This window comes from Canis lupus, chromosome 11, assembly GCF_003254725.2.
Source record: "Canis lupus dingo isolate Sandy chromosome 11, ASM325472v2, whole genome shotgun sequence".
In the NCBI taxonomy this organism is placed as follows: Eukaryota; Metazoa; Chordata; class Mammalia; order Carnivora; family Canidae; genus Canis; species Canis lupus.
Genome location: NC_064253.1, coordinates 15,482,820 through 15,510,268, shown reverse-complemented (window position 1 = coordinate 15,510,268; position 27,449 = coordinate 15,482,820). Strand labels below are relative to the sequence as shown.

Below are 27,449 nucleotides of genomic sequence, written 5' to 3'. Positions count from 1 at the left end.
TGGCAGTAAATCCAAGTTGCTCACACCAAAGGAAATGTTTCTAGGGAAGCTGTCTGAGCAAGAGGTAAATACTTAGTCATTCAGAGGAGGCCATAAATGAGTGTTTCTTCAACAAGGGAAGGTCTGATTCCAAAGAGCTGAAAAAATGGTTGGATAGCATTTCTCTCTTCCATCTATCCTTTTATTCACAATATACATTGTTAAGAATTAAGAGTCTCTGTAATCAAGAGATTACACTTGCCACCTTGTTGGCAAGTTGTTAGAGAACTATGATTTGTCTGCTTGGTATTATTTCAATAATAGTTTTTGCATTATGATTCTAAGTAACTAATAAAAAAAGACCCAGGCCCTTGTATGTTCTAAAATACTGTGCTGTGTGTGTGTGTGTGTGTGTGTGTATACATACATCCTGTGCCTTCCTACCTATTCCCCAGGGCCACCAAGTTTTAAGATTCGACTTCTTATGCATTTCCTTTCATCTGTTTCCTTGTTTCAGTGTTCAACACTATTGACACAGTTGAGGGCTCCATCTTCTCTTGCCTATGCATTGCAAAAGCCCAGACTCTTTCAATGGTCTCCCTTGCTCACTGGCTTCCCAACCCCATCTCCCATCTACCTTATCACCACCTCCAATTATCCTTGCAAATCATGGGCCTGATCCGACCACTCACCAACCCATCATGGCCCTCCATTGCCTATGAAAATGAAGACCAAACCATTCGGCATAAAACCCTGCATCTAGTCCCATGTACTGCACCACTCATCTATCCTAAATCCCGTCGAATCCAGATAAACTGCCCTTGCATGAAAGCACTAGCACTTTGACTGTATCTCTGAGCCTTGCCTCTCCTTTACAAAATCACCCTTTTTGTTTCAACTCAACTGCCATTTCCTCCAGGAAATTTTCCACTCTTTCTTCCAATCCAAATTAATCAATCCACTCTCTCCTCCAAGTTTGTACAGCACCAGATTTATGTATATATACACTTGAGATATAATTTACATACCACACAATCCACTCATTTAACGTATACGATTTAATGAGGTTTTTTTTTTTTAGTATAGTCACAGGGTTGTGTATCCATCATTTTTAGAACATTTTAATCACCCCCCAAAGAAACCCTGTACCCATTAAGAACCCCTCCCATCTCACCCTCCTCCAGCCTTAGGCAATCACTTTCTGTCTCTATAGATCTGCCTAGTCAGGATATTTCCTATAACTGGAATCATATAATATGTGGTTCTTTGGGACTGGCTTTTTTCACCTTATATATTTTTTCAGAGTTCATCCATTTTTTGGCATGTATCAGTACTTCATTCTATTTTATTGTTGAATAATAATCTGATGTATGGATATACCAAGTTTTACTTATTCATTTTTCAATTAATGACATCTGGATTGTTTCAACTTTTTAGCATTATGAATAATGCCTCATATATGCTTGATTATCATTTAATATGTATAGCTTACTATTATAGGGTTTTTGTTTGACCTGTGTCTGTTTTATCATAGGTTGTTGATAAACTCCTGTGGACAAAGAACGTAATTTCACTCTGTAATCTACACATGGCACATATTCAATAAATGTTTGATGGATGGGTGAATGGGCAGATATTAGAGGTTTTTGCTGTTGATTATTATACAAGGTACTCCAAATAAGAATATTAGAGTAGAATCAGCAATAACCCAAGAAAAGACACAGTAAATTTACCCAACATATTATAACAAACATGGGTGGTTCTTAAATAACCTTTCATCTCAGCCCTATTTCCTGGAATTCCATACACAGATACACAGCTGAGTCTTTCAGGGAGGTAGTTCCTTTGCTAGTAATAGATGTGAACTAGGTAGACAGAAGCCTGAAGATGCTGAGTGTTTCCTCCTAAATTTACTCCATGGTGTCTTCTTGTTGCTCTTGGCTTGTCTGAGGTTATTATTGTAGTCTAGGACAGTGGCTGAGCATCAGGATCCCCTGTGAAGCTTTTACAAGATACAAATTATCTGTGTCCCGCCTCCCTGATTATGATTCTATAGCTTGGGTAGGGGCCCAGGTGCTCACATGTTCTAAAAGCTATAAAGACATTTCTGATGCATAGCCAGGTTCAAGAATTCCTCCATCAAAAGTTGCCCTGAGGTTAAAAAGATTTAATCCTATAGAACATGTATGAGCACTTTATTCCTAGAGAGTATTTTACTCATCCTGGGATCATGCCCATTAATACTACCTAATGTTTATAAAACACTTTTTATTTGGAAAGAGCTTCGCAGTCATCTTTTATTAGCTAGGCTTGCACGCTGGGTGACCTTGTATAAATCTCATAATCCCTTTGTGTCTTAAACTTCCTCAAATGTAAACTGTTGGCAGTAATACTGATCCACCCTCAAGAGATATTGTGGAGACTAATGGGGGACTTGAAGGCATTCAGCAAACATAAAAATGTTACATGCATACTTATTAGACACATATGAAGTCCTAGTCACAGCCTTTTAAAATGAAACAAATACCAAAATAAGCTCTAGCCTTTCCTCCAACCTTCATCATCATCTCAAAGATCCTTTCCCAACACCACAGTATAGCAATGCTCCCTTTCTGGCAAGACTAATAAACTGACCTAATCAATAGTTATAAAGACAGAGCGAATCATGGCCACAAATACGTAAAACGGCCCTGAAATATACTTTGTTAACCTTCTCATTTATTGTTCATAATACAATTTAGAGATTCTAAAAAATACTCTTCTGAAAAATATTCTTAGAAAATATTTGTGCATGTTTACACAAGATTTGAAGCTGATGTTACATCCTCATTGTTGATGTTAAGCCTGAAGGTGCTATCTAGTTTGCTGGTTGTTTTTTACACAGCTATATTTAGCCTCTTCTCATCTCTCCCACGTGGCCGAAAAAATATGTGGTCAAAATGAGACTCTGAGACCTAGTTCAAGTTGGAGGTGGGTGAGATTGGGAAGCATAGGAAGAATTTCCAACCTTGGAACCAGACAGGTCTTGTAAGGATGATGACCCACAACTAAGGGCTCATTTGCAATATATTTTCAGCTTCTTGGAAAAGGGAATCAGAAAACAGACAGTTTTTCCTTGTTCCACTTGGCTTTGAAAGAGTCACAAAACTTTCAAGTGCCAGGTCCAATTACATATTCCAATTCATTTCCAACTGAATGGTTTCTGGGACTCTGAATGGGAATTAGTGCCCTCATGCCCACCACTGCTGGTTTGAACTATGAACTACACAAATGTTCTGGGGACACCTGACCTTGACTATGCTCTTTTCTCTTTGGGCTTCTGAGGGTTTGGTTGTATTTCCAAGGGCAGTTGTCTGCTTCAGTTAAGCTCAAGACCTGCTAACAATTAAATTCTATTAAATTCTATTTATTGAGTATTTATATCTGTGGATAGTATACTGTAGTGCTTACTGGGGAGGCTATGAAAAGTTCTTGGAGATGCTATAACTCAATAACTTTGGGTCCTATAGACAGGATACCAACAACTACCTCCCCAGAAAGACTCCCAGGGTTTAGGGAGCTGACATGCCAATTTACAGAGGAATCCTAGATTGGCCTTCAGCAGACACTAAGATAAAATGTCAGTAACTTTTCACATAATATTTTGCTACCTGCACTATTCCGTCAGACCTTGCTCAGAATTCAGAAGCTTGGGATGCTTGGGTGGCTCAGCAGTTGAGCATCTGCCTTCAACTCAGGGCACGATCCCGGGGTCCCAGGATCGAGTCCCACATCAGGCTCCCTGCAGGGAGCCTGCTTCCCCCTCTGCCTATGTCTCTGCCTCTCTCTCTCTCTCTCTGTGTGTGTGTGTCTTTCATGAATAAATAAAATCCTAAAAAAAAAAAAAGAACTCAGAAGCTCCTGTGAAAAGAGTCTCAGTGTAGGGAGTCTCATTGGTTGGGAAACTCATCTATTATGCATAGTTATTGTTTTTAAAATAAGGTTAATTCTAGCATGTTTCTATATCAATCATCTTTCAGAGTTTCAGCATTTTTGCTGAACATCTTAAGGTGAGAAAGAACCACACAAGCTACATTTCAATAGTTAGGAGAAATTAATGCTAATACATGCCTTCAATGGGATTCACTTTGGTATCCTGAACACTCTCTTCCATCAATATGGAAAATCCCCAGAAGTATGTATTGTGGATTTTTCTCTGTAAAGAGATGCAAATGGTTACAATAAATTGTATGATTTCCTCTGAGTCTTTCAAAGTTCTGTTTTCTCTGTATCTCAAGGTAAACATCCCTGCTTTGCAGATCTAGGAGTCAAGACAACATGGATTCATTTCCTCACTTTCCTCAGTGAAACACAGACCTCCTTGTCTCAGACCACTGCTCTCCTTGAAAGCACAGGAAAAACTTATGGCATTTTAAGACAGAGGAGAAAGCAGATACAATTTTCTGGTCCAGTGCTTGTTTTCTGTGTCTTTCACATGGAATCTTTAAGATCTTAGATGAAATTTAATGATCCTTACATGTTAACTTTGCTTTCTTTCAACCTCTTGAAGAAACAAACAAACAAAAAACATGGAAAAACACTCAACTATTTACTTGTGAAACTCTATGGCTCGGGTCATAAAATACAATCTGGGCAAAGCCAAACAAGGCACTAGAGGGTTGAGAGGCAAGGAGAATGTTATGCATTGGATTTAAGATTTTGAAATGCCCTGTTTCAATGGCTTGCCGTTTATCTTCATGTAGAGGGTCAACACTGGCCTGTCATTTCTAATAGGTATTTTGCTCTCGAGGAAGACTTCTCTGACTGATCACAAACAGGAATTTTCCAAAGAAACTCTTCCACAAAACGAGATCAATGAGAAGCACCCTATTTTTAACAAATGTTAAAATTTTCAGTTTTAATTTTTATGTCACCTAAGTATATACCCACCTCCTGAGAGCATCTCTTTATTTCTTTATAGGAAGATTTAAATAAGCAATCTGTTTCCTTTTTAAGTATTTTTGGATTGACAATAATACTTCTCTCACTTGTATTTTAGTCTTGATGATTAAACAGTAAAAAAGCTAATTAGCAGCATGTGTCTGGAGAGGAAAAGCTATTTTTTGATGGGTAAAATCCAAGCTGAGATGGAGACCTCACAGGGCACTACAATAAATGGGTTGGGTTGCATGCTAAGGGAAAGGATTGGGCACTGAATTGACCAGCTCCCCAGAAAGAGATTCTGGCTTAGTGGAAAGACTAAGCTAAGATCCAAATATATTGAAGATACTCACAAGACTAAAGTTATCAAAATGCAGACACTTGTTAATCGGAGAGCAAAGAAAATAGGGAAAAACACGCTGTGTCTGTCTGACTCACAGATGACTTTAGGAATAAAATAAGTTACATGTTAAGAAATTAATTTTTTAAAAAAGAAATTAATTTTATTTTTCTCCTATTTGCTTTTCATTTCTGGAAAGACATTGAGCTAGGGTGAAGGGAATGGTATTAGATGGCTATCATCAGTACAATAACCAGAACCTGCACCCCCTTCCCATAAGTACCTATGAGAAAGTCAAAGGTGATGCTTTCAAATTCTTCATCTGTCAGTTATTAGTTTCATGATAGTGGGCAAGTCTGAATTTCTAAATGCATTAGTTTTTCATACACTTGAGGAGGAAAAATAATATGTATCTCGTTGGAATGCTGTGAAGGTTAGTAAAGCTGATGTATGAGAAAACATCTGGAGACTATGCGTATATTAGCACTCAGTACATGTTAGAATAATGAGAGCACGGAAGAAGTCAGAGAGGAGTCGAGCTCCCATTGCCCACAGGCTAAAATCTATATATTTAGCTGGGTATTCAGTGTGCTAGAAAATCTGCTCCTTTCTCCTCACCACCCCTTTTTCTTTTCTTTTCTTTTTTTTCATATTTTTTTAATTGGAGTTCAATTTGCCAACATATAGCATAACACCCAGTGCTCATCCCATCAAGTGCCCCTCTCAGTGCCCATCACCGAGTCACCCCCACCCCCCGCCCACCTCCCTTTCCACCACCCCTTGTTCGAGTTAGGAGTCTCTCATGTTCTGTCTCCCTTTCTGATATTTCCCACTCATTTTTTCTCCTTTCCCCTTTATTCCCTTTCACTATTTTTTATATTCCCCAAATGAATGAGACCATATAATGTTTGTCCTTCTCTGATTGACTTACTTCACTCAGCATAATACCCTCCAGTTCTATCCAGGTTGAAGCAAATGGTGGGTATTTGTCGTTTCTAATGGCTGAGTAATATTCCATTGTATACATAAACCACATCTTCTTTATCCATTCATCTTTCGATGGACACCGAGGCTCCTTCCACAGTTTGGCTATTGTGGACACTGCTGCTATAAACATCGGGGTGCAGGTGTCCCAGCGTTTCACTGCATCTGTATCTTTGGGGTAAATCCCCAGCAGTGCAATTGCTGGGTCGTAGGGCAGATCTATTTTTAACTCTTTGAGGAACTTCCACACAGTTTTCCAGAGTGGCTGCACCAGTTCACATTCCCACCAACAGTGCAAGAGGGTTCCCCTTTCTCCACATCCTCTCCAACATTTGTTGTTTCCTGCCTTGTTAATTTTCCCCATTCTCACGGGTGTGAGGTGGTATCTCATTGTGGTTTTGATTTGTATTTCCCTGATGGCAAGTGATGCAGAGCATTTTCTCATGTTCACCAACCCTTTTCTGACTACTGTCCTGCTGTAGTAAAACACTTCCCAGTATGCCTTGAATTCACTCACCTACCTGTCTTGTCTCTGGCATTCTGACCACCCTCAGACTCCATCTGCCAAAATTCTACCCATCTCACAAGGGCCTCATATCCTACTGTCTCCAGGAATCTTAGGGTACTCATCTTCTCCTGCTCTAAACTCTGGTCCTTACTGTCTAGAGACATAATCCACAAAGTACTTATTGCCCAGCAGACTCCCTGCAAGGCAGAAACCATGTATCTAGTACCCATCGCTGTGTGCCTTGCCAAGGTAGACTCATGATTGAATACATGCACGATTTCTCACCTTGCCCTGTTGTGCTCTTGGACAAAACACTTTGCCTCCTTCAGTTTCAGTTGCCTCAGCTGTGAACAGAGGATAACAGCATGGATGTACTCCCCAGGTGTGCTGGGAAGAATAAACCAATGACTGAAAAGCAATTTGAAAATGTAAAATGAAATGCTATATATAAATGTTACATAATCAAAATCATTCATTGCCCTCTGTATTATGTTTTATTTGGCTTTCTATCTTGGAATCCTTTGTGGGTTTCAGAATCACACAGATGCAAAACCATCCACATTAGCACCTAAATTCTCTTGGGTAATAAACGATTGTGTGTATTATAGCTCACGGCTACTTTTCCCTGGCATACTTAAAGATGAATCTGTCATAATTTGGGGTATTCATAATAACTAATGACACAATTCATTTCTAAGCAATAATCCATTTTTTTCTTTCTTTAGCCAGTTACTGTTCCCATATTGCTGCCTCAGGGGAACTAACGTTCATTAAACCCCAAATCCAGATGATGAGCACACTGTTTGGAAGCCCAAATTGAGGAGCTTACAGTGTGAGAGACCTGGAAAGTGGTTTGGGGTTTTGAAGCACTGTTCTATGGCTCTTTTTTGTCCCAAATTCTGAATTCCTCATTCCCTTCATTGTAATGTATGTGTTACCAAGTGCTCAATGCAGCCTGATTTCCCAGGTACCAGGAAAGATTGGATTAGCCCTTTCCACAGGAAAATAGGATCTTGTTTAAAATACAACTAAAAGAGGCTTCTGACTTTTAGTCCCCTGCAGGATATGAATCCTAGAACAGTCCTTCCATGAAGATAGCAACCTTGAGGAAGAAAAGACCAGCAGCAACATCAGAGGGTGATTCTGGGCATCAAGTGGGTAACTTGTTGAAAAGGCAGGGAACAGTGCAGGACACAGTGAGCGCTCAATAAATGTTAGGAATTGTTGTTATTGGCAAACAATGCACTGTGACCCAGCCCTCTCCTAAGAAGTGCAGAGAGCTTCTCAGTTGAGATTCTTAACAAGCCAATGAGAAAAAACTCAGCACCGTTCATCACGACTGCATTTGGCTCAGAGAAGCTCAGCACCCTGTCCAAGGTCTCAGAGTTAGGAAGCAGTGGAAAGAAAATCCAGCCTTCAGTCTATCGTGTTTCTAGAGCCCATATTCTTTGTCCTGTTTCTTAGAACACTTTGTCTTGTTTCTAAGGGTTGGGAGTCTATTTTTTCTCCCTTGAGTATGTGACCCTCCTTTCCCCAATTCCTCAGTGTTACTCATTCTGTTATGAAGTTTTAAAATTAAGAGTATTTTTTTTTTATCTCTTCTGGTGTCCTTTTGACCAATGTGCATTGTTTTATGTATCAGGCCATTTTCCAAGACCATTCTAGTCTTTCATCAGAGTTGTACTCATAGTGGCATCCATTTTTAAGAAGTTCAGTGTAGTTTTCTTTCAGGGCATGTATCAAGAAATCCTTTGTTTTTGTAGAATAGAGGCTTCCCTTTCCCACACATTTCTGTTACCACATTTTTACTTAGTTGGACCTGTGGCAATAAAAATCACAGGGGGCACTTGCATTGTCATTTAAATGCATGAGACATCGTTTTTGTGGGTGGTAGCACCCCGGCTGCAGACATTGTATCAGAGCAGTCCCTCTGTTACAAATTACCTCCTGGTTGTGGTGTACAAACCAACACCATACTTGAGTTTGCAAAATCACCTACATGATATTTTGTCCTCCCTGTGGCAATTAATATTTCAAAGAGCCTTATCATGAGCTATCTCTCCTCTCTGTGAAATTAATCAGAAGTATTGCTTCAGTTTCATAGTTGGGAAATTAAGGTATGGGAAGGTTAATGGCTTGCCTATAGTCTTAGAACAAACCTATAGCATAGCTGGTATTAGAATCTGCTGCTTCTGATTGCATTGCTTTGCTAAGGTCTTTAGCTCAGCCTGTTCAAATTCTGAGTAATTTTCAAAGTGAATACATGTTGAGAGAGGTGGTAGAAATGGGAAAAAAAAAAAAAAAGAGGGAAAAACACTATTCACATAAGCAATGCTTCCAAAATATTTGGTAATCAAAGAACAAGAATTTTGACGGCCCTTTTTCCTCATTTCCATTTTTAGAATGAAAGGACAATAATCCAATGAGATTAAAGTGAATAGAAATTCCAAGTGTAGAGAGGAATTGTTCTGTCCACACTATTTTCCTACTTCAATATCAGTTTGTTCTCCTTTTCAACAATCCCTATTGCTATAAATGTCATGCATTTGCAGTACTTTGTAACCATTGTCACAGGGTCCCCCTTAAGCAGCTAAACAGAGTAGGCCAATTCTGCCACTGCTGTTTTATGGTGAGTAAACAAGGGTAAACGGAGGTTAAGTGATTGCCAGCAGCACTCAGAGCTCAGATTAGAACTTATGGCTCCTATCAGTTACATCCTTTTGAAATTTAGAAGGCTCCAAAATATTGTTTCAGTGTCAGGGTTGGGTGACAGGGCCTGAAGGCAAATTTGCTCACCACCCACACCACCAAAAGACCAGCCCTGCTTCCATGGTCTCACATCAATCTTCTCATTCCCAAGCCATTCCACAAACTTCCTCATCACTGTGAGGGAAAGAAATTTCCTTCAATAAAATAGGCTAGTACTAAACAGGTGACTCCTTTGTCAGGATTTCCATAGTTTTCTGTTTGTTTCTTAAAGAAAGGACTACAATGAGTTCTTGCACAAGTAATAGATCTTATTTTCCCTTGTGGAATATTGGATGGCCCAAACTCAAGAGATCATTGGGAGAATGACACCCAAAGGAATAAGTCTGTGCCAGAGTGATAAACTGTCAAATACCAATTATGACAGAGGATGGAATGGAAATGTGATTAAGTCTAGATGTGCTGTCTCTTATGTGTCATCTATTCTAAAAAGGAAAATGAGACCAGTTACTTGCCCAAGAACCCATGGACAATCATGTCTGTATGAAATAAACACACAGAAAACCTTAGAAATCAGGAAGCGGGAGGTCTCTCATCTAGTTCTAACTTATTTCATAAAAAGAAATTTCCTATTTCCTTTTTTCATCGTCTAACATAAATACTATAGCAAATACAGTCAACAGGCGATGTTTGGCTACTACGTAGGTGATTTTAAAAATAATCACAAGCATCTGTGAAAAACCTTCACAGGGTGTTAATACAATAAGCACTGTTGGCAAACTTTTTCTTTAGTTATATCCAGGAATGGGGGGAAAAAATCCCAAGAAATATACTTCTCTCCTCTTACCCTCCCATCCCAACCTTGGCAGAGACTTGGTATGTTTTCCATTCAGTGGTCTACAACTAACTCCTCGTGGGCAAAGGCTATTCTCTCAAGACATTAAGCATGGTAAGTAATTGCTGCAACTGAATGGAATGGACTCCCTTGCCTGTTTCTGTCTTTTGATTCAGCAAATGAGGATGGGTTTTAATATATATGCAATTTCTGCATCACAAATCAATTTCCAGGGCCTACTAAGAACTGTCCAGACCCTGATTTTCTTGCCTGACAGCCTGCCTATGGACCTTTCCCCACTGAGACAGGGAGCTGAGGAGACACCACCTGAATCTCAAACCAGGCCAGAGCTCACCTCATAATTATAGCCTTCCCCGCTAGAGGGGCCATTTCATTCCTTTTCAGCTATAGGCCTATTGCTTTTCTTCTTGCAGGGACTCCCATCATAAACTGCTCATGAGGGGCACCTGGGTGGCTCAGGGTGTGATCATGGGATTGTGGAATAGTTTCACAGCTGGCTACCTGCAAGGAAGCCTGCTTCTCCCTCTGCCGAGGTCTCTGCCTTTCTCTCCCTCTCATGAATAAATAAATAAAATCTTAAAAAAAAAAAAAAAAAGAAAAAGAAACTGCTTATGAGAGCTGAGCTACGGTGCAGGTATCCTTAGGAGGGCCAAGCTAAAGGTCCATACTCCCTCACACATGGGAAACTGAAACCTCCAAGGACTTTGGAATCTGAGGGAGCCAATGGTCAGTAAGGAAAGTGCCAGGGCACCAAAAAGCCTGACCCTTTCCAGCCATGCAGAACTTCATTTTATTAACATGGTTTGAGTACCTACTGATGGCAGGCTCAGTTCCGGGTACACAGAGGCCGCCGCTATGCCCCCAAAGCTACCGTCTAGGGCTTCCTAGCGTTCTAGGCCTCAGCCTGGAAAGCAACACCCAACTCCCTGCTTTTTGGCTTTTTATACCCACAGCTCCGTATATGTGTATGCTGCAGCCAAGATTAGGAAGGGCTTAAAAACAGGCTGAAGAGCCCATTCGCCGACAAAAGGAGCAGCAGCGACCGGGCCGGCCAGAGCCCACAGGCTGAGCCTTCCTGGGCCGCGACCCGCCCAGGGAGCTCAGGCTCTCCGGTGGCCAGCGCTAGAGAGGTCTCTGAGCTCGGCCCAGGGGCTTCGGAAGGGGCAGGGGCCGAGCGTGTGCAGGGCGGGACCCGTGGGGCTCGCTCTGAGAGGCTCCTGCCCGCGAGGATGCGCGGCCCGGGCCCTCTGGCGGCCCCAAGGGACAGCAGCAGGTGGAGCTGCGCGGCGGCCGCCTTCCTACGGGGCAGCCGGACCGAGGCTGTGTCTCGGGGGTCCCTTTCGCCCCCGGGCTCTGCCCAAGTGCCTCAGGCGCTCTGTGCCGGGAAAGGAGCCTGGGCGCCGGGTAAGCCCCCTGCTGCCGTGGTACGGACGCAGAGCCGGGGAGGGGACGTGCCATGAACTTTCCAGGAGGCCCGCAGACTCGGAGTTTTGTTTTCGGAAATAACCACCAAATTACAACCAGAACCTTTCCCAGGGAGCCTGGAGCCCCCAGTTTCCGGTGCGGGCCTCCAACTGTGACTGGGTGAGGCGGCCCGGACTCACCCTCTGTCGGGCTCGGCTCCCTCGGGGCCGCCAAGTTCGGCGCCTCCCGCGGACGCCAGGTGTGGCGTCGTCTACCCAGAGTCTGCGCGTCCCACAGCGCCGACGCCGCCGCGACCCTCAGGGCGTCTGGGTGGCCCCGAGCCTCTCCCAGCCAGGGCCTCTGCGGCCGCCACTCGCCTCCCGAGACCGCCCTCAGCGCCCGGCTGCAGCCCGGCTCCCTACCACAGCCAACCTGCCCGCCGCCCGCGCGTCTCCGCGCCAGCCCACGGCCGCAGGCGATTGGACCGCGGCGGCGGGGCGGGGCGGGGCGGGGCGGGGCGGGGCGGGGCCGGGCGCTCCGCACGGCCCGCGGCCGCCCGGATTCCTGGAGTCGCCGTGATTGGCTGCCGGCCCCGCCGGTCACGGGCTGGAGGCGCCCCGCCCCCGCGGGGGCCGGCCCAAGGCTGGCTCCGCCCCGCCCGCCGCGCGGCCCCGCCTCCCTCCGGAGCCCGGTAGCCTCAGCCTGGCGGACCGCCTCATTCTCCGAGCAGGTCCAGGAATCGTCGACGCGTCCCGGGCGGCTGCTGAGCCGGGGCGCCGGCCGGGCTTGTCGCGCTCCCTCGGAGGTGTCCGCCTGCACCGATGTGCGGGGTTCGCTAGGGCGAGAGCAGCCGCCGGTTCGGGGCAACTTGGGATTCGGGGACCCGCAGCGGGGGCGTCGGTTTGCGACCGGGACCCGGCGAGGAGGGTGAGTGGCCGAGCGCGAGGCGAGCGGCTCCCCTCGGCGCGGGGCGGAGAAGCCGGAGGGGACCGGACCGGGCTCGGCGGGCGTCGGTGCGTCCGTCCGAGCGCGGCCGCTGAGGGGAGGTCAGGGCCAGGCGAGACCGACTCCTTGCGGGGAGCCCGGCTCGCGAACTTGTTTCGGAGCGTCGCAGCTCGGTCGGGGACGCGGCTCTGCCTTCTCACGAACTTGGCCTGTTATATTGCCATCATTAGGTGGGGCCCCGGGGACGCGCCCCCTGGCCCCGTGCGGCGGCGGCACTCGCGCCGGGGGCGGCCTCCGTGCCCAGCCGCGGACGGACAGCGGGTCCTAGGGGGCTTGAGGACGGGTTTCTGAAAAACTCACCCGCGCCAGCGGCGGCGCAGCGCGATCACCCCGGTGGAGGTGTCCGATCCGTAGCCTAAGCCAGCGACCAGCGACCGTCGTCCTCGGGCTGGACCTTAAGCGGTCAGAGAACTTCCGTGACCAGCTAGGTTTCGTAGCAGGGGAGCTTTGGTGCTTTGCGAAAACCGGAGGGAATCGACGGCACGGGTATTAAACTTTGTAAAGTAATTACTTTCCGTTAAGCACTTGTATCCACATCCCGCATGAGGTGTTTGGACCTCCACATCACCTGCAAGGTGTGTCTGAAGGATTTCCTTAGGACCAGGGAGAGCTGCTGTTCGTCCCCGTGCGGGGAGCCCGAGAGAATCCCAGACGAGACCGTGAAAGGGACCCCCGGGCTGGCCGGCGGGTGTTGTAAGTGATGAAGTTGTGATAGGAACTGACAACACAGGATTCGAGGTTACACCTGATACTTCGTTTGTGACCCAGTCTGGGATATTTTTCCTCTCCTCTGTCTTAACGATAAGGACTAAAAGCAGCTGGTTTTTCTGAGGGCGGCTACTTACCTATATGTAGTTTATATTATGTGTGGACTAAACAGAATTTAATTCAATATTTTCTTGTAATTCCCATTTGATATGGATGAGAGAGCTTATTGAGCGTACTAGACACTTGGGTACACAATTTGCGAATATTTTGATCTTTGAAAATATATAAAAACGTTGAGAGATAGAACTATCCATTCTTGTATATGCGTATGTAGATGAGCATGTGTGTGCAAAACTGATGGGTGAATAAGAGAAATAGATGGAGGAGGAAACGGCCTTGAACTGCTCTGGGTGGAGAGATAGACCCTCTGATCTATGGGGTGTATGATGAGTGTGTGTGTGTGTGTGTGTGTGTGGGAGTGTGTGTGTGCGCGTGCATGTCTGAATCTGCCTGGTCAGTCTGGGTCAGTGTATATGTCCATGAACTTTACGAGCGTTTAGTTCAATACCACTGGGTGCAGATTCCGAGTTCCTGTTTTACAGCCCAGCAGCCGCCAGCCAGCCCATCTGTTAAAACATAGCATGTACACTTCAGTCACTGCAGTTGGAGCACTAGGGTGGAGTGTGGGTAGGGGGGCAACCCTTAGTAGGAACAACATGCTACAAACAAAGACTGCCTCTCAAGTTCTATTTTCAATCAGTATTCAGCCTGAACTTGTGATTTTGGCGAGGGAGAAGAGGAGTGTTTGACTCTTTAAGAATGGCAAACTACGTTTTGTGAAATAATTATAGCCAATGGTTTGGGGAAAGGGGGTTTGTAAGAGAAAAAAAATGGCTCTAGAAAAGAAATGTGGTGCTTGTCACATTACCATGCAACACTGGTTTACTGCTTTGCAGTAGCGTGTATATCAGAAACTGTTTTCTTTTGCTTCTTAAGAGAATGCATTAAAACTGAATTGTTTTGCGCAAAAAAAAAAAAAATCCTTAATAGAAGTAAACAGAGCTTTATTGCAGAGGCTATTTAATCTACTACAGTTAAGACTGCCTTAGTAATTCTAATGAAACATGTTTTTAGGAATTTATAACCTGGATATAAATTCATGTTCACCCTTATCACTGGTTGCAATGATTCACAATTCAGTTAAAGAAATAATAAAAAACCTTTATCACAAAAATTCTGATGACTAAAAGGGTATGGGAGGAGTATAACAGCTTAATAAGTCCCTGCAGCCAAGTGACTGATACTTAAAAAAACTATAAAGTCCTTTAATAACATAATTACTTTTAGTGACAAAATAAAGGCAATATTTTTGAGAAGCATAGTTGATATTTTTCCCAATAATTTTATGCTCATAATTACATTTTAATATTAGTGTTTATTATATGTGGGCAGAATAAACTGGAATGGTTCTTAGGAACTCATCACAAGAAGTACTGTTTTCATTTTTATGGTACTTAAAACATTTTGGGGAAAATATACATATTCCTAATCGTGAGTGACTTTAAATTTCTGATGGACTACAAAGACAAAATAATTCTCCTGCCTTGATAAGGATCATCTGAATCAACTGGGTTTGTCCTTAGAAATTCAGTTTGTAGAATAAATAAAACCTTAAAAAAATTCAGTTTTTTTTTTTAAAAGATTTTATTTATTTATTCATGAGAGACACACAGAGAGAAAGAGGCAGAGACACAGGCAGAGGGAGAAGCAGACTCCATGCAGGGAGCCCGATGTGGGACTCAATCCCAGGACTCCAGGATCACCTGAGCTGAAGGCAGGTGCCAAACCGCTGAGCCACCCAGGGATCCCAAAAAATTCAGTTTGTGAGCTGGATTCTGATCTCTAGGATTTGATTCAGCAGTCTGGGGTAGAGTTTAATCATCTGTATTTTGAACAAGCAACCCTCTCCCCCGCCCCCCGCCCTCCTCCCCCTCCGTCAAGTGATTCTGATGTCACGGATCCCCTTACCACATTTTGAGAAACATTTGGGATGGTGTTTATGATATAAAAGAATGATCATAGTGAGTTAATTAATAGTAGGTTAATTAACAAAATGGACCATTGTGGGTTAATTTAACAAGTAATTGTGCTGATATTTCCAGGTGGCATTTACCAGCCTTGTGAAATTTATAGGTAACACTCTAACACTGTGTCCCCAACAGTGGCACCTTTTGTTCTGTGTTCAGAAGTGTTTTTGGAATCCTCAGCTATCTCTCTTCCAAGTTAGCCCCAATTCTAAGGAAGTCTCTCTGGAAGTAAGGTAATTTAAGACCTCTCTCCAATCTTAGTCCCTCCATTCTATATTCCAAGTCCAGTGGGTTTCTGTGGTGCTCTGAGGTACTGTGCCAGTCATAACTCACATTGTTGGACATTTATCCCGGAGAGTAGAAGAATCCCAGTCCTTGAGAACTTCATTTGACTCCAAAGCCATTCCAGACTTGGGGATTAGAACCTCAGTAGGACTAGTACAGACTTACCCAAGGTCAAGCATCTCTTTGGGAAGCTGTAGCCGATCTGCCTCTTGATCAGGAAGGTGTCCCAAGACACCTATCCAGAGGCCCGGTGTCCCCATTTTCCAAAACTCATCTTAGAAGTATTTTGAGCAGTCCAATTAATTGGATAGATAGATCTTTTCAGCATCATAGAGAGACGGGTTGAAAATTGATCGCTACTTCTCTTTTCAAATCAGTGGGAATTCCGACTTAGTAATTATAGCCAGTTAGTGTTTATTTACAGTTTGATACTGACATTCAGGATCTATTCTCTCACTTCAGACTGGCATAATTCTCAATTTAAAACTTCTAGATAAGCTTTAAAGAGAAAGGATCTTTCAGAAGTTGTTGCTTTTCCCTCTTTCTATCATCCATGTACTTAAAGAACCTAATGACTTCTCAGAGGCCAGAAGTGCCTGGAATATTTACTTGCCTGACGACAAAAGGACATGGAGAGGCTGGGAACTGAACTGGGGTTGTTCCAGGCCACTGGATCATTACTGGGACTTTCAGAGAGCAATTTCTGTTTTAAGGAGCACTTGGCTGGCATGTTTATAGGTCACGTATCGTAACAATCCTTTGAGTACAATCATTCTTTTCCCACTTTGTTACAGATGAGCAAACAGCAGCCGCAAACGAATAATATTTAGATCCTGTCTTCCACATTCAAAGAGAACACCAATAACTGAGAACTGTCTTCCACATTCAAAGATAACACCAATAACTGAGAAATTGGCCTTGCATTTGAATTATTTTTATTTAGCATTATGGTGATATGATAGGATTATGCTTAGTCATTCGTATCATATACAATTTTTTTTACCTCTTTCTTCAAATTTATTTTTATATTGAATGTGACCTTGAAATAGTTCTCTTTATAAAGTTTGCCACCAGATATGATAATTGGTTCAATGACCCAAACTGTAACCAGCCAGGTTTAACCGGGAATGGCAAATAACTTGCTAAAGGTCACAGAGCGCAATCCAGCAAAGCCTATATGTAGAATTCTTTGGATTCATATTTTAGACCTACACCAAGTGCCTTTTGAGTCCTGTTAGGCTGCTAGTCATGTTTTTATGCTGGCAGAATGGAGTTGTTTATATTTCATTTGCCCAGATTCTGCTTGATGAATGGACCTAGAACATTTTTAAAGCCTAAGGTATAATCACAGCTCCTGACTACACAGTCGGATTTGTGTGCCTACTTAAAAAACTATGGTAGAATGCTACTTTTCTTGAAACTAGGCCATGGGTCACTGCAAGCTTCTAAGCAACAATTTTTTTTTTTTTTTTCCCATGGCATACTTTTGACAAAATTCTTTGGTAAAAAGAATTTGACAGATGCTTTTCTAGTTTTTTTACCCTGCTTTCCCCATCCCTACTTCCATGAAAACTCTACCTATAAGATATCTACTTTTCAAGTCAATCTGCTGCTTTAATATCTCCTAATACTTAAAGTTTAGCCATTTTGACTGTTTTTTCCTCCAACATGCCCTTTCAAGCTTCTGCCTTCACTTTACAAGTCTCTTTGGGCCTAGTCACATCCTCTGACATAGAACAGCCACTGAGCTATAGAAGTTTTACCCTACCTTTCCCTTTGTGGATTTAACTACAACAATAGTAAGAGAAAAAGGAGAAGAAGAATATCAAAGTCATGTTGATAAGTGTGTCATATTAGATATTCTGAGCTTAGAGTTTCCATGGGAAATTTAAGATCCAGATGAATGAAGTGACAGATGCACTCATCTGTGGCCTCACAGACAGACACTCTTCTGATACAAGCTGAGAAATAGAACTGAAGACAGCATCCTAGGTTGTAGAAGAAAAACAAATGTTAAGCTCTGAGAAAAGAACTGACAAAAAGTGAAGGGTTGGGGTTGGATGGAATGGGGAGAGTGGTGGCAAAGAAGCACCTCCAGTAAAATGCCAGACAGAGTGGTAAGAAATTTATAGAGGTGCTGATGGTTTGGGGTTTCTTGGGGGCATTGGATTCTGTTTTATATTGTCTTCACAACCCGCTCTCCCTGCTTGCTTTAAATAATTTATTATAGCAGCAGGCCTTCCTCTGGTTAGTTTCCTTTTTTTTTTATGACTTTTTCCTTCTCATCTCTGGGTCTAATCAGAGGCATATATAATGATGTGGCTGCTCTAGAGTACTTAGGAAAATCGTGATCAATATCACTACATTATAAACCCATGGCTGTTGTGCTCTATTTTGCAGTGTTTTCTTCCCTGTTATATTAACCGAGTATCTATGTTTTAAACAATATTTTATTAATCTTTGCACAGTGAAACTATGGGCTTATTCTTCTTGGCTGGAAGTATCTTTGGAGTAATCCATCATCTGAACACCATTGATCTAATGATGTATTTATTGCTCACTATTGTAACACTGGCAAGAAACCCAGTATGGTTCTAAAAATTTGATTAAAAAGAAATCAAGTTTTTGCAAGGCGTAGCCATCCAATTATGTTAGCAGCTGCCAAGTATATTTTATGCTAAAATGTACGCACATATTTCAAGTGAGCAAAATGTGATCTTTTCAAAAGCTTTTAAAACTTTTTGCTATGAGATAAGTAGAACAAGAAGATGCCTCATAATTAGAAAAATTATATGTACACTCATCTCAGCCAAAGATATGGTATAGTATTTTTTCAGATTATATCCTTAGACACTAAAATAGGTTTACGTTTCGTTGACAGTAATGAAAACAGTGGTGATAAGAACTAGCTCCTCGTCCTTGAACGATTTTCCAAGTAATTATAACAAATCAAAATTAATTAGCAAACAGTAACTGAGTACCTATCATGGGTAGTACCTCTTTTCTACTTAACTAACTCCAAATGCAATTCAAGTATTAGCGCCTGTGGGAAGCTTTCCCACGTCCATCATTGGGCTGGTTGTACACTGTTACAGAACCTTACCTCTTGTAACTCCACCCCCTCCAGACTGGGAGCTCCCGGAGGGCAGAGACCCATAGCTCTCATCTTCGAGAAAGAGTATTTAAGAACTAGTTGTTAGATGCACTAGAGGCTGCAAAGAATCACAGGTGAACAGTTGTAAGGCCTTCAAAGGATGTGTACACAGGTACTCACCACTAGTTTAAATGTAGCCATAACTGAATCTGAGTGCCAGACTTCTGGCTCTAGCCCGTGTCTCAGTGCTTTGAATAACTATCATCCATTCCTGCCTTTCTTCCTCTTGTCACATCTTCGGAAATGTCTCCCAACTCCACCTCCCCACCCCCCACTCCCCGTCCACTAGTCTAGGCCATGCCCCCTGGTTCCTTTTTTGTTCTCATACCCCTTGTGTCCTATCTTGAACAGGCAGCTAACTTATGGGGCCCACTTTGAGACTTGGGACAGCCTGAGTCTCACATCTTTTGAAGTCAGGTAGCTTTGGTTCCCTCGGCCATCCAGGGCCACCAACTAGCTAGCTTCAGCTGTGGGAGGTGTGGGGGCCATGGAGGAACTACGTGGCTGCTGGCCCTCCACGCTGCTGATAACCAAAGCCCAGCATAGTGGGGAAACTTGACATTTGTGAGGCGAAGCTTTTTAAAGAAAATAATAATTCCAGCAGATTTTTAATTTCAGAGACTTTTATCATGTTTTTCATCTTCAAATCTCCTTTTGTTCAAGAAGCATCCCCTATAGAATTGTGTATATGATGTAATTTGATGGCTTAGGTAAGTTCTTCCCTCAGTTTTTACCTCAGATGGGCTTACTGAGTTTCTGTGTGGACCATGTGTCCAGGTGGAGTTGATAGAACAGCCAAATGAAGCGTAAGTGCCTGAGGTTGGGGCCTTTAGGATAGTCCTTTTATGTGAGATCTTAATGTACTTTAAATGACTGCCAGAGATCAAGGGACTCCCATTTTTCGTTTCATCTGGGAGATTAAGCCTCAGTTAACATAGGTGCTTTCTTCTCGTACCTGCCAAGAAAATATCATTAGAAAGCTGAGTGATTCCATCTAAAAGTTATTTAGACGTTCAAGGCAACAGAGAAGATGAGGTCATGGACTCACTGGTTTCTTTTGGATCTTTTAAGTAAGAAGCACTTGCCCTTGCCTGTCCCAAGGCTTCTGCTTTCATCTGGGTGCTCATGGCTGGGAAAGTTTGAGGATGGCTTCATGAGGGGGGCAGGCAAGTGCCTGTGGAATCTGTCACCACCCATCCCCGTCCCTGCGACCAGTGGAGGTTCTCCATGTGGTATTTTCTCATATCTGTATTTCAGAGTCCCATATACCAAATCTTCCTCTTAGACTTTGTGAATATGTTCCACAAACTGAGGTTCTCACAGCCAGGAAGTTCTCATTCTTAACCTGGTAAGTTTTCCTGATTTTGACTTTTCTCCTTCATTTTGCCCTACCCACCCACTCATGTTTTCTTCTAACATCCCCTTTCCCTTCTGTTCACATAAGAACTCTCCTCTATAAAGTCTCTGTTATAATCAGTGTTCCCATTCATCTTTTCCCTGCCGGAGTTAACTGCATTTTTTACCATTTCCAAAGGACTTTCCTAGAACATTCCAGTATGTCTTTCCAATGCTAAGGAGAAGATCCCATTTAATGCAGCTTCTCCTCTCTGGGATATTAAACACTCTAAATACAGCTATAAAGGAATTAGCCTCGCAAATCCTCAGTTTTTACCACCTTACCCATACTTGCCCGTGACACCCCCCTTACCTGCTTAATCACCCTTACTGCCCTCTGGTCCCTTTTGATGGCGTTAAAAAACAAGACCACAAGCCTCTGCTAGCAATAGACATGTTCATTACAATCAAGGACATGACCCCTTCTACAAATATCCAAACAGGTATACACTGAATACGGAAAAGGGTAGGGCTCCCCTGATATCTTTACAGATAGGACGACATGTGGACTGATGCATCTTTTGCTGATAAGTTCTTAATCTGTTGTTCTAACTAACCATGGATGATTTCTCTTCTGAGACTGGGTCATCCATCGCCTTCTAGCTAACATAAACAGTTGTCACTTTTCGCTTTTCCTTCAGAACTCAGGTCAGTGAGTTTTAGGTTTCTCTCCTTTGTTTATTTAACTTAATTTTTATTTTTTTGGTGTTTCAAGTTCTTTAGTCTGATCCACCTACTTAAGCTGTGTTATTTCTAACCTCTGCAGATATTTTTCTGCCACTTTCTAGCCCTTGACAATGTCTCACAATTAGACACCATCCTTATATTGAATGAATTCCCATTTCTGCTGCAGTTCAGTAATGAAGATGTTAAGTGGAATCCTGATAGTGACCCTTTCAAGAGCTAAGGCACCATTTGCCATTCTGTCTTAATTATGGCCTCTTAGCAAATTTTCACCAGTTATAATGTTCATCCTATTTGGTAAGTAATGTTTCTCAGATACTGTACAAAATTATGAAATCTGTGTGCCTTATATTTTCTGTTCTCCATTATGGACTAAATTTATAATTCTGTGCTTTTCTTATAGGAAAAAATACTAATTAGACTCGAATGGCTAATTTGGTTTCAAGCCATACTGCTTTTTGCTTAGTGTGAACCATTAGACATTTATGTGATCTTTTATTTTACCTCCTTCCCAACCCCCACTAACTGCTCTGCCAGCAGTAATCGCACTCCAACCTTTCCCTCTACAGTTGGTTAGCATCTATGCTTTTTTTGAGATGGATATTTTATTTTACCAGTCCTGAATATTTTCAATTTTAAAATAATTCTACATAGCTGAAACAAAGATAGCCAGTGTCCTATTATGACTATGATATTTCCCCCTTCCTTTCTAGGCAGGTCTGTTTCCTGATTATAAATCATAATATTGTACCTCTTCTTTGGAGTACTTCCCCTTAATCCTCTTGTCCCAGTGGAGTGTGGTATTCTGCTTTCTTAGTCTCTGACCTGTACCTGGGATCTGTTCTACTCCTACCTGGTCCCTGTTAGAATTCTTTTAATTGGATAAGAACTCAGAATTGGAAGCTTTATAGAACATATAAGCCCATTGAGGAGTGTACTTCACTTAGGTGTTCAGGGAAAAACCTATGAACTAGGCAAGTGAAAGGTGAAAGTGAAAGTGAACTAGGCAAGTGAAAGGCCAAAGCACCATCTACCTGTTGTGATTTCTGGGGTGTTTTCCCCTTGGGCTTTTCCAGGTGACTATCCTAGTATTGTAAATGAAAACACTGTGTCATCCCATATCCAGAAGTTATATAGCTCTACTGAGTTAGATTCAGAAGTCCTTGTTCCATTCCTAGAGCTTCCCAGAGACAAATAAGCAAGTGGTGTTTCCAAATGGAAATGTCCATGTAAAGGTGATGTGGTACCCTTGCCAGGAAACCTTCTGCACACAACACAAGATGCTGACTCAAATTGACCTACACATTAAGGAAGTGTATTGTCTCATGTGACAAGTTGAGCAGACAGCAGGATTAATTGATTTAGTGGCACAATGACATCATCAAGAATACAGGTTCAAAAAAATTAAAATTAAAATACAGGTTCCTTTCATTTTTCTACCACTGTCATCCTTAGGGACCACTCTACTCTAAGACTGGTTCTTATCTTCTTGGCAAGATGGCTGCAGTTATTCAGATGTCACTCATAGGCATTATAATATCTAGAGACAGAAAATGGACCATCCCCACTCAGGGTCTCCTTTTGAAGGAGATGAAAATATTACTGAGAAGAGTCTGCAAAGTCCTGTCTTCTTATCACATGCTCCATCTCTACATCAGTCACTAGCAAGATGTTCTCCATCATTGCTTCCGGGAAGGGAGAGGTGACTTTGAACAAAATTAGGATTCTGTTAGTAAAAAAGAAGTGTGTTGGGAGTGAGGGGGCTATAGATGTTGGCAAGCAACTATAAGTGTCTGCTATACATTGTGACTTGGAAAGTAACTCTGAAATTCCCTTTATGACTACTGTGTAGTTGGTAGGTACCACTGAAATGCTATATATTCTGGACACAAGGTGGCTAGGCTAGATTGACAGGGAGAGAAAAGCCACAATGCAGACTAATTAAGGACAGAAAATAAGCCAAGATCAATAATTATTCTGATTAGAATCACAATAAACCCTAATGAATTTAAATGTACTAATTTATGTCTATTCGTACTCAGTCAGTATATGATCTTTCCTGAATAAAAAAGATTAAAACAATTTGCTGATTTCTCAGTGCTGTATTTCAGATATATTATTTTGCAGTGTAGGTCTACTTGAATATAAACATTTGTATTAAGTTTATTTACATATCATAGCATTAACAATAATAATAATTACCAATGATTGTAACTGGCTATGATTTATTAAGTGTCCTTTTATAAATTAGGAATTTAACATCCAAGAGGAGCTAGTCATTTGCTTAGCTCACTCAGCTACTGAGTGGTTAAGATAGGATTTTGGCTTAGGTTCATCAGCCTGTGTCCCTCCCCCACTCTCCATGGCTTCTCTGTGCCTCAGAAGACAGTCCCAAGAGGCACCTGGGTGGCTCAGCGGTTGAGTGTCTTGCCTTTAGCTCAGGGCATGATCCTGGGGTCCTGGGATCGAGTCCCGCATCAGGCTCCCCACAGGGAGCCTGCTTCTCCCTTTGCCTCTGTCTCTACCTCTCTCTCTGTCTCTTGTGAATAAATAAAATCTAAAAAAAAAAAAAAAAAAAGAAGATGATGACGATTAAGATGACGGCAATCCTAAGACTACCATGGCCTGCAGGGCCTTGAGTGCTGGGATCCTGCCCATCTCTGTGACCTCATTACTTACCCTCTTGCCCTCACTAGTTTTCCAACCACATACACTGGTCTCATTCTCACCTCTGACCCTTTGCATCTGCTGTGCCCTCTGCTTGGATCACACATCCTCGGCACCTGTGCCTGTAGCTACATTCTTTCCCTTTAGGGCTCGCCTTCATGGGTCCCTCCCAGGACCATCCCATCTGATCTACTTAGAGGAGCTCTGCCCCCCATCCTCTATTTCTGCACCATCATCCTGCCCTCTATTGTAGTTGCCATAATCTTATATAATTTACCTGCCTGTCTACCTGTTTTTGTCTGTTTCTACTAGAATAATTTACAGGAACAGAGAGCCTGGATCCATTTGTAAAATGAATGAAAAATCAATGACTAAGTTAATGAAGAAATGAATATTTAGAAGTTTTGACCTCTGATAATCCTTAGGCTGCCTTTTGCTCCTATACAAGGACTCAGGAAGGATCACACTTGTCATTGAGCCGAGTACATGCACTTCAGAATTTTCTCCTATAAAATCTGGAAACTTAACAAAATCTACTTTTCTCTCTATCTGAGGACAAAATAAGATAAAGATATCAGAATTATTTGGGGGAAAGTTAGACTTATAGTGGTATTACATAAAGGTTTTAGGAGAGCTGATAAAGAGGAAAATTTGAGTAATATTCTTAACTGCAGGGTTTTTTTTTAAGATTTTATTTATTTATTCATGAGACACACACACACACACACACACACACACACACAGAGGCATAGGCAGAGGGAAAAGTAGTAGGTTCTCCATGGGAAGAAGCCCAATGCGGGACTCGATCCCAGGACCTCGGGATCATGCCCTGAGCTGAAGGCAGACGTTCAACCACTCAAGGGGAGCCACCCAGGCATCCCTTAACTGCGGTTTTTGTACTGATGAGAGTGTTAGGGATGCCAACTCCTTTAGTGTTATGCATAAACTCCTAAAAACTGGAGGTATACATATAAAGTTAAATTGTAAATTGGAAGAATTATAATTGCATGATAATTTGCAGTGGCAAATTTACTTAAACAAAATTGTTTTCTCTGCTTACACGTAATTTTTCATTTGAACGCATGTATCTACTAAAATAATTTATTCCTAGAACTATGTTCTTAATTATTCTGAAGTAATTATGAAGGTGCAAATTGAAAAATATTTTACCTCCCTTGTTAATTTGGGGGGGATTGGCAGATGTGAGGCAGTACCTTCCTGAGGTTGCTTTTCTCTGCCTTTCAGCTCAGGATCTTCTCACCTAAAATATGTGCCTCTGTGTTTTTCTTTCCTTTCCCTGTCTTTCTGTGGGCTGCTGTGTCATTTGCTAAATATGTTGTGAACCATTATTTTCTGAGGTTTCCAGGGTGACTTTGCCACTCAACCAAATAGATCACCATTTCCCTTTAATAGGAATGCCATGCTCCCCTCCACCCTGCTCATCCTCACCAGATCTTTCCCCAGGTGATCTCGCCAACCACAGCATCTTCCTCATGCAGAGTATTAGTCTAAACCTGCTTGGCACCGTTTTCTGCCTTCTGGGGCTATCCCCTATCGAAAAAAAACCTGTTAGAATAATTACTATGAAATGTGCTTCTCAGCTAAACTCTCTTGTATCAGACTTCCAGAAGCAGATCTAAATTTTATGGTGAGTGGAATACATCTCTATTTGACAGTAATTCTTAATCTAGTTCTTCTAGATTGTTTTTATGTTTTACATCAGAGACAAGTCAGAAAAACCTGAATGGGCAGGAAAGGGAAGAAGATATTTTGATGTTGTTCACATGGTACTTTCCTCCTGTATATCCTGGCAGGGACCCCTTTCTTCCTCACTTTATAACCTGGGTAAATTTGGGTGTGTATAATTGGGTAAGAGCCCATCAGGGCCCAAGTGACAAGGAGATAAGTAATTAAAGGGATGGGTCAACATATCATTATTATTTAAATTAGGCAGGTGCATGGTCTATATAACCTCTTGAGAGACTTACTTGCCTTTGACAGGATAGTTTTCATATACAGTAGATTGGCCCTTTTATGGCTTGACAAAGGCTTTGTTTCTTCCTTTTTTTTTTTTTTCTTTCTAAGCTGTGTGGGTGAGAAACAGCATGAGGTTATACAAAATGTATAGCAAAAGCAGTAGCAATGAGAAAGAATCCATAATGGGTACACACATATTGCTGGAATATTTCCCAAGTACTTGTGGGGGGGGGGGGGCGGTGGCAATGAAGCTTCTTTGGCAGAGGCAAAGTAGAACATGTGCTTTTCCATGTGTGAACACACTGTGCTTTGAAAGGTCTTTTATGATTCACAAAAGCAGCTGCTTTTGAGCTGGTGTAGCCACAGAGTTGAGGAGATTCACTGAAACCAGTGTATTGCAGACTCCTGGCATCTGTTTTGGAGATTACATTAAGTTTTGGGAATCTACTTGCTCATAAGTGATATGGAACAAATACTCTTCATTAGACTGTTGGACCCTCTGTTCATTTTTTTAGGGTTTGTGGATCAAAGTTAGCAAGACTTAAAATTGTGAACAGTCATTTGCTATGTTACATGCATACAGACAGACATAAATTCATATTGATGGCTTTTTAATTTTGAAAGCTATGTGTGACAGTTTTACTTTGCGTGGTAAATCAACTTTCCTGATTATTGGTCAGACATAATTTGTTGTATTGGAAGGATTTCTTGCTAGATATTCAAATCTTATTATGCATTGCATTTTGGTGACTTTTTTAGTTTTGACTGTAATTCTACCTAATAAATCCTGTGATTTTGTACACTTCCATTCCATTTCTGAGTGTTGGCTTCTGTCTACTCTTTTATTATCACTAATAAGTTATTTTCATTTTTCTAAAGACTTCAAACCTCAATAATAACCAGCAGTATTGTTTCCTATCATTTTCAACAAGAGTCATTTGTTTCCCGTTCTTCTAACAAGATAAGTAAGTAGGACATGAGTCTTTTACTTTTTGCTAGTTTTCAGTTTATTGGATCCTGACATAATGTAGCACTTGCACTGTTTGCTTAAAAAGAAAAAAAGGTGAAAGCTTTGTTTTTAATGTGTCACAACTATTATGTTTTTAAATGACAAAGCAAAAAAGATTACCACAAAATAAGATTAGTGTGGATATCTCAAACTGGAAATCATTTGAAATGTTTCATGGCTACACTTTGTGCTAAATATAAAAATAATTGTGTTTCCCATGTGTGAGCATCAAAAGCCCCAGTTGGAAAATCACATGGTATAGCAAGTAGGTCACTATTGATGGTAGAACATGAGACAGGAAATGTCACAGCTAAGATTAGAGGCCCAAGCAATATGTCTCGCCATGCTTGCTGCATTGTTCATCCTAAGTGGAAAGACTCAACAGGGTATAACTAACTTTAGCCCAATTTGAAAGTATTAGCAAGGATAACCTTTTAATCTGTCATTCCCATTTGTTTCTAGATAACTCACTTTCCCAGTTGGGCAAAATAATTGAACTGCTTGGATTTGCACATTGGCAGACCTCTGAATACCAATTAAAATGGCAGCCTTTACATTCTAAAAGTATAAATGGGAAGCAATACTCACCTATACAGAATTGTTGCTACGGATTTACCTGGTGTTTGAAATCACTAATGAAGAATGAGCAACTAGTTAAAAATGAATTCTCTTAAAGTCTCATTTATCTTCATATTTGAAGGTGAGGTGGTGTGGGGATGTGGTGGGAACACTTTTAAGGAATCCAGTTACCTTTCCTTTTCTTTTTTGAGCAGTATAAGGA

General features: G+C 42.0%; 2 protein-coding genes and 2 long non-coding RNA genes across 7 annotated transcripts in view; 2 read left to right on the top strand and 2 right to left on the bottom strand.

Annotated features, from left to right (window-relative positions):
* The window catches only part of C11H5orf63 (chromosome 11 C5orf63 homolog), a 34,209-nt gene extending 29,154 nt beyond the window's left edge, over positions 1-5,055 (top strand). For both annotated transcript variants that reach the window (XM_049116023.1, XM_049116027.1), the window contains exon 5: positions 1,514-5,055. Coding sequence is in view for 1 of the 2 variants with exons in the window: in XM_049116027.1 (XP_048971984.1) it covers positions 1,514-1,547 (34 nt within the window). In the remaining variant the exon portion in view is untranslated. The remainder of the gene's footprint in view (positions 1-1,513) is intronic.
* Positions 333-12,152, bottom strand: LOC125756039 (uncharacterized). The gene is made up of 3 exons (XR_007413941.1): positions 11,898-12,152; positions 7,017-7,139; positions 333-4,174 (listed from the first exon to the last, which is right to left on the bottom strand). It is a non-coding gene; the product is annotated as an uncharacterized LOC125756039 (long non-coding RNA).
* Positions 12,153-12,373: 221 nt separating this feature from the next.
* MARCHF3 (membrane associated ring-CH-type finger 3) overlaps positions 12,374-27,449 on the top strand; it is a 137,180-nt gene continuing 122,104 nt past the window's right edge. The window contains exon 1 of the mRNA XM_025433182.3: positions 12,374-12,624. The gene's annotated coding sequence lies outside the window, so the exon portion shown is untranslated. The remainder of the gene's footprint in view (positions 12,625-27,449) is intronic.
* Positions 19,542-27,449, bottom strand: part of LOC112650463 (uncharacterized) — a 51,446-nt gene continuing 43,538 nt past the window's right edge. For 2 of the 3 annotated variants that reach the window (XR_004803551.2, XR_004803550.2), the window contains 3 exons: positions 25,671-25,767; positions 25,132-25,233; positions 19,542-19,891 (listed from right to left, as the gene is read on the bottom strand). This is a non-coding gene — a long non-coding RNA (uncharacterized LOC112650463). The remainder of the gene's footprint in view (positions 19,892-25,131; positions 25,234-25,670; positions 25,768-27,449) is intronic. The other variant, XR_007413939.1, reaches the window with a different exon arrangement.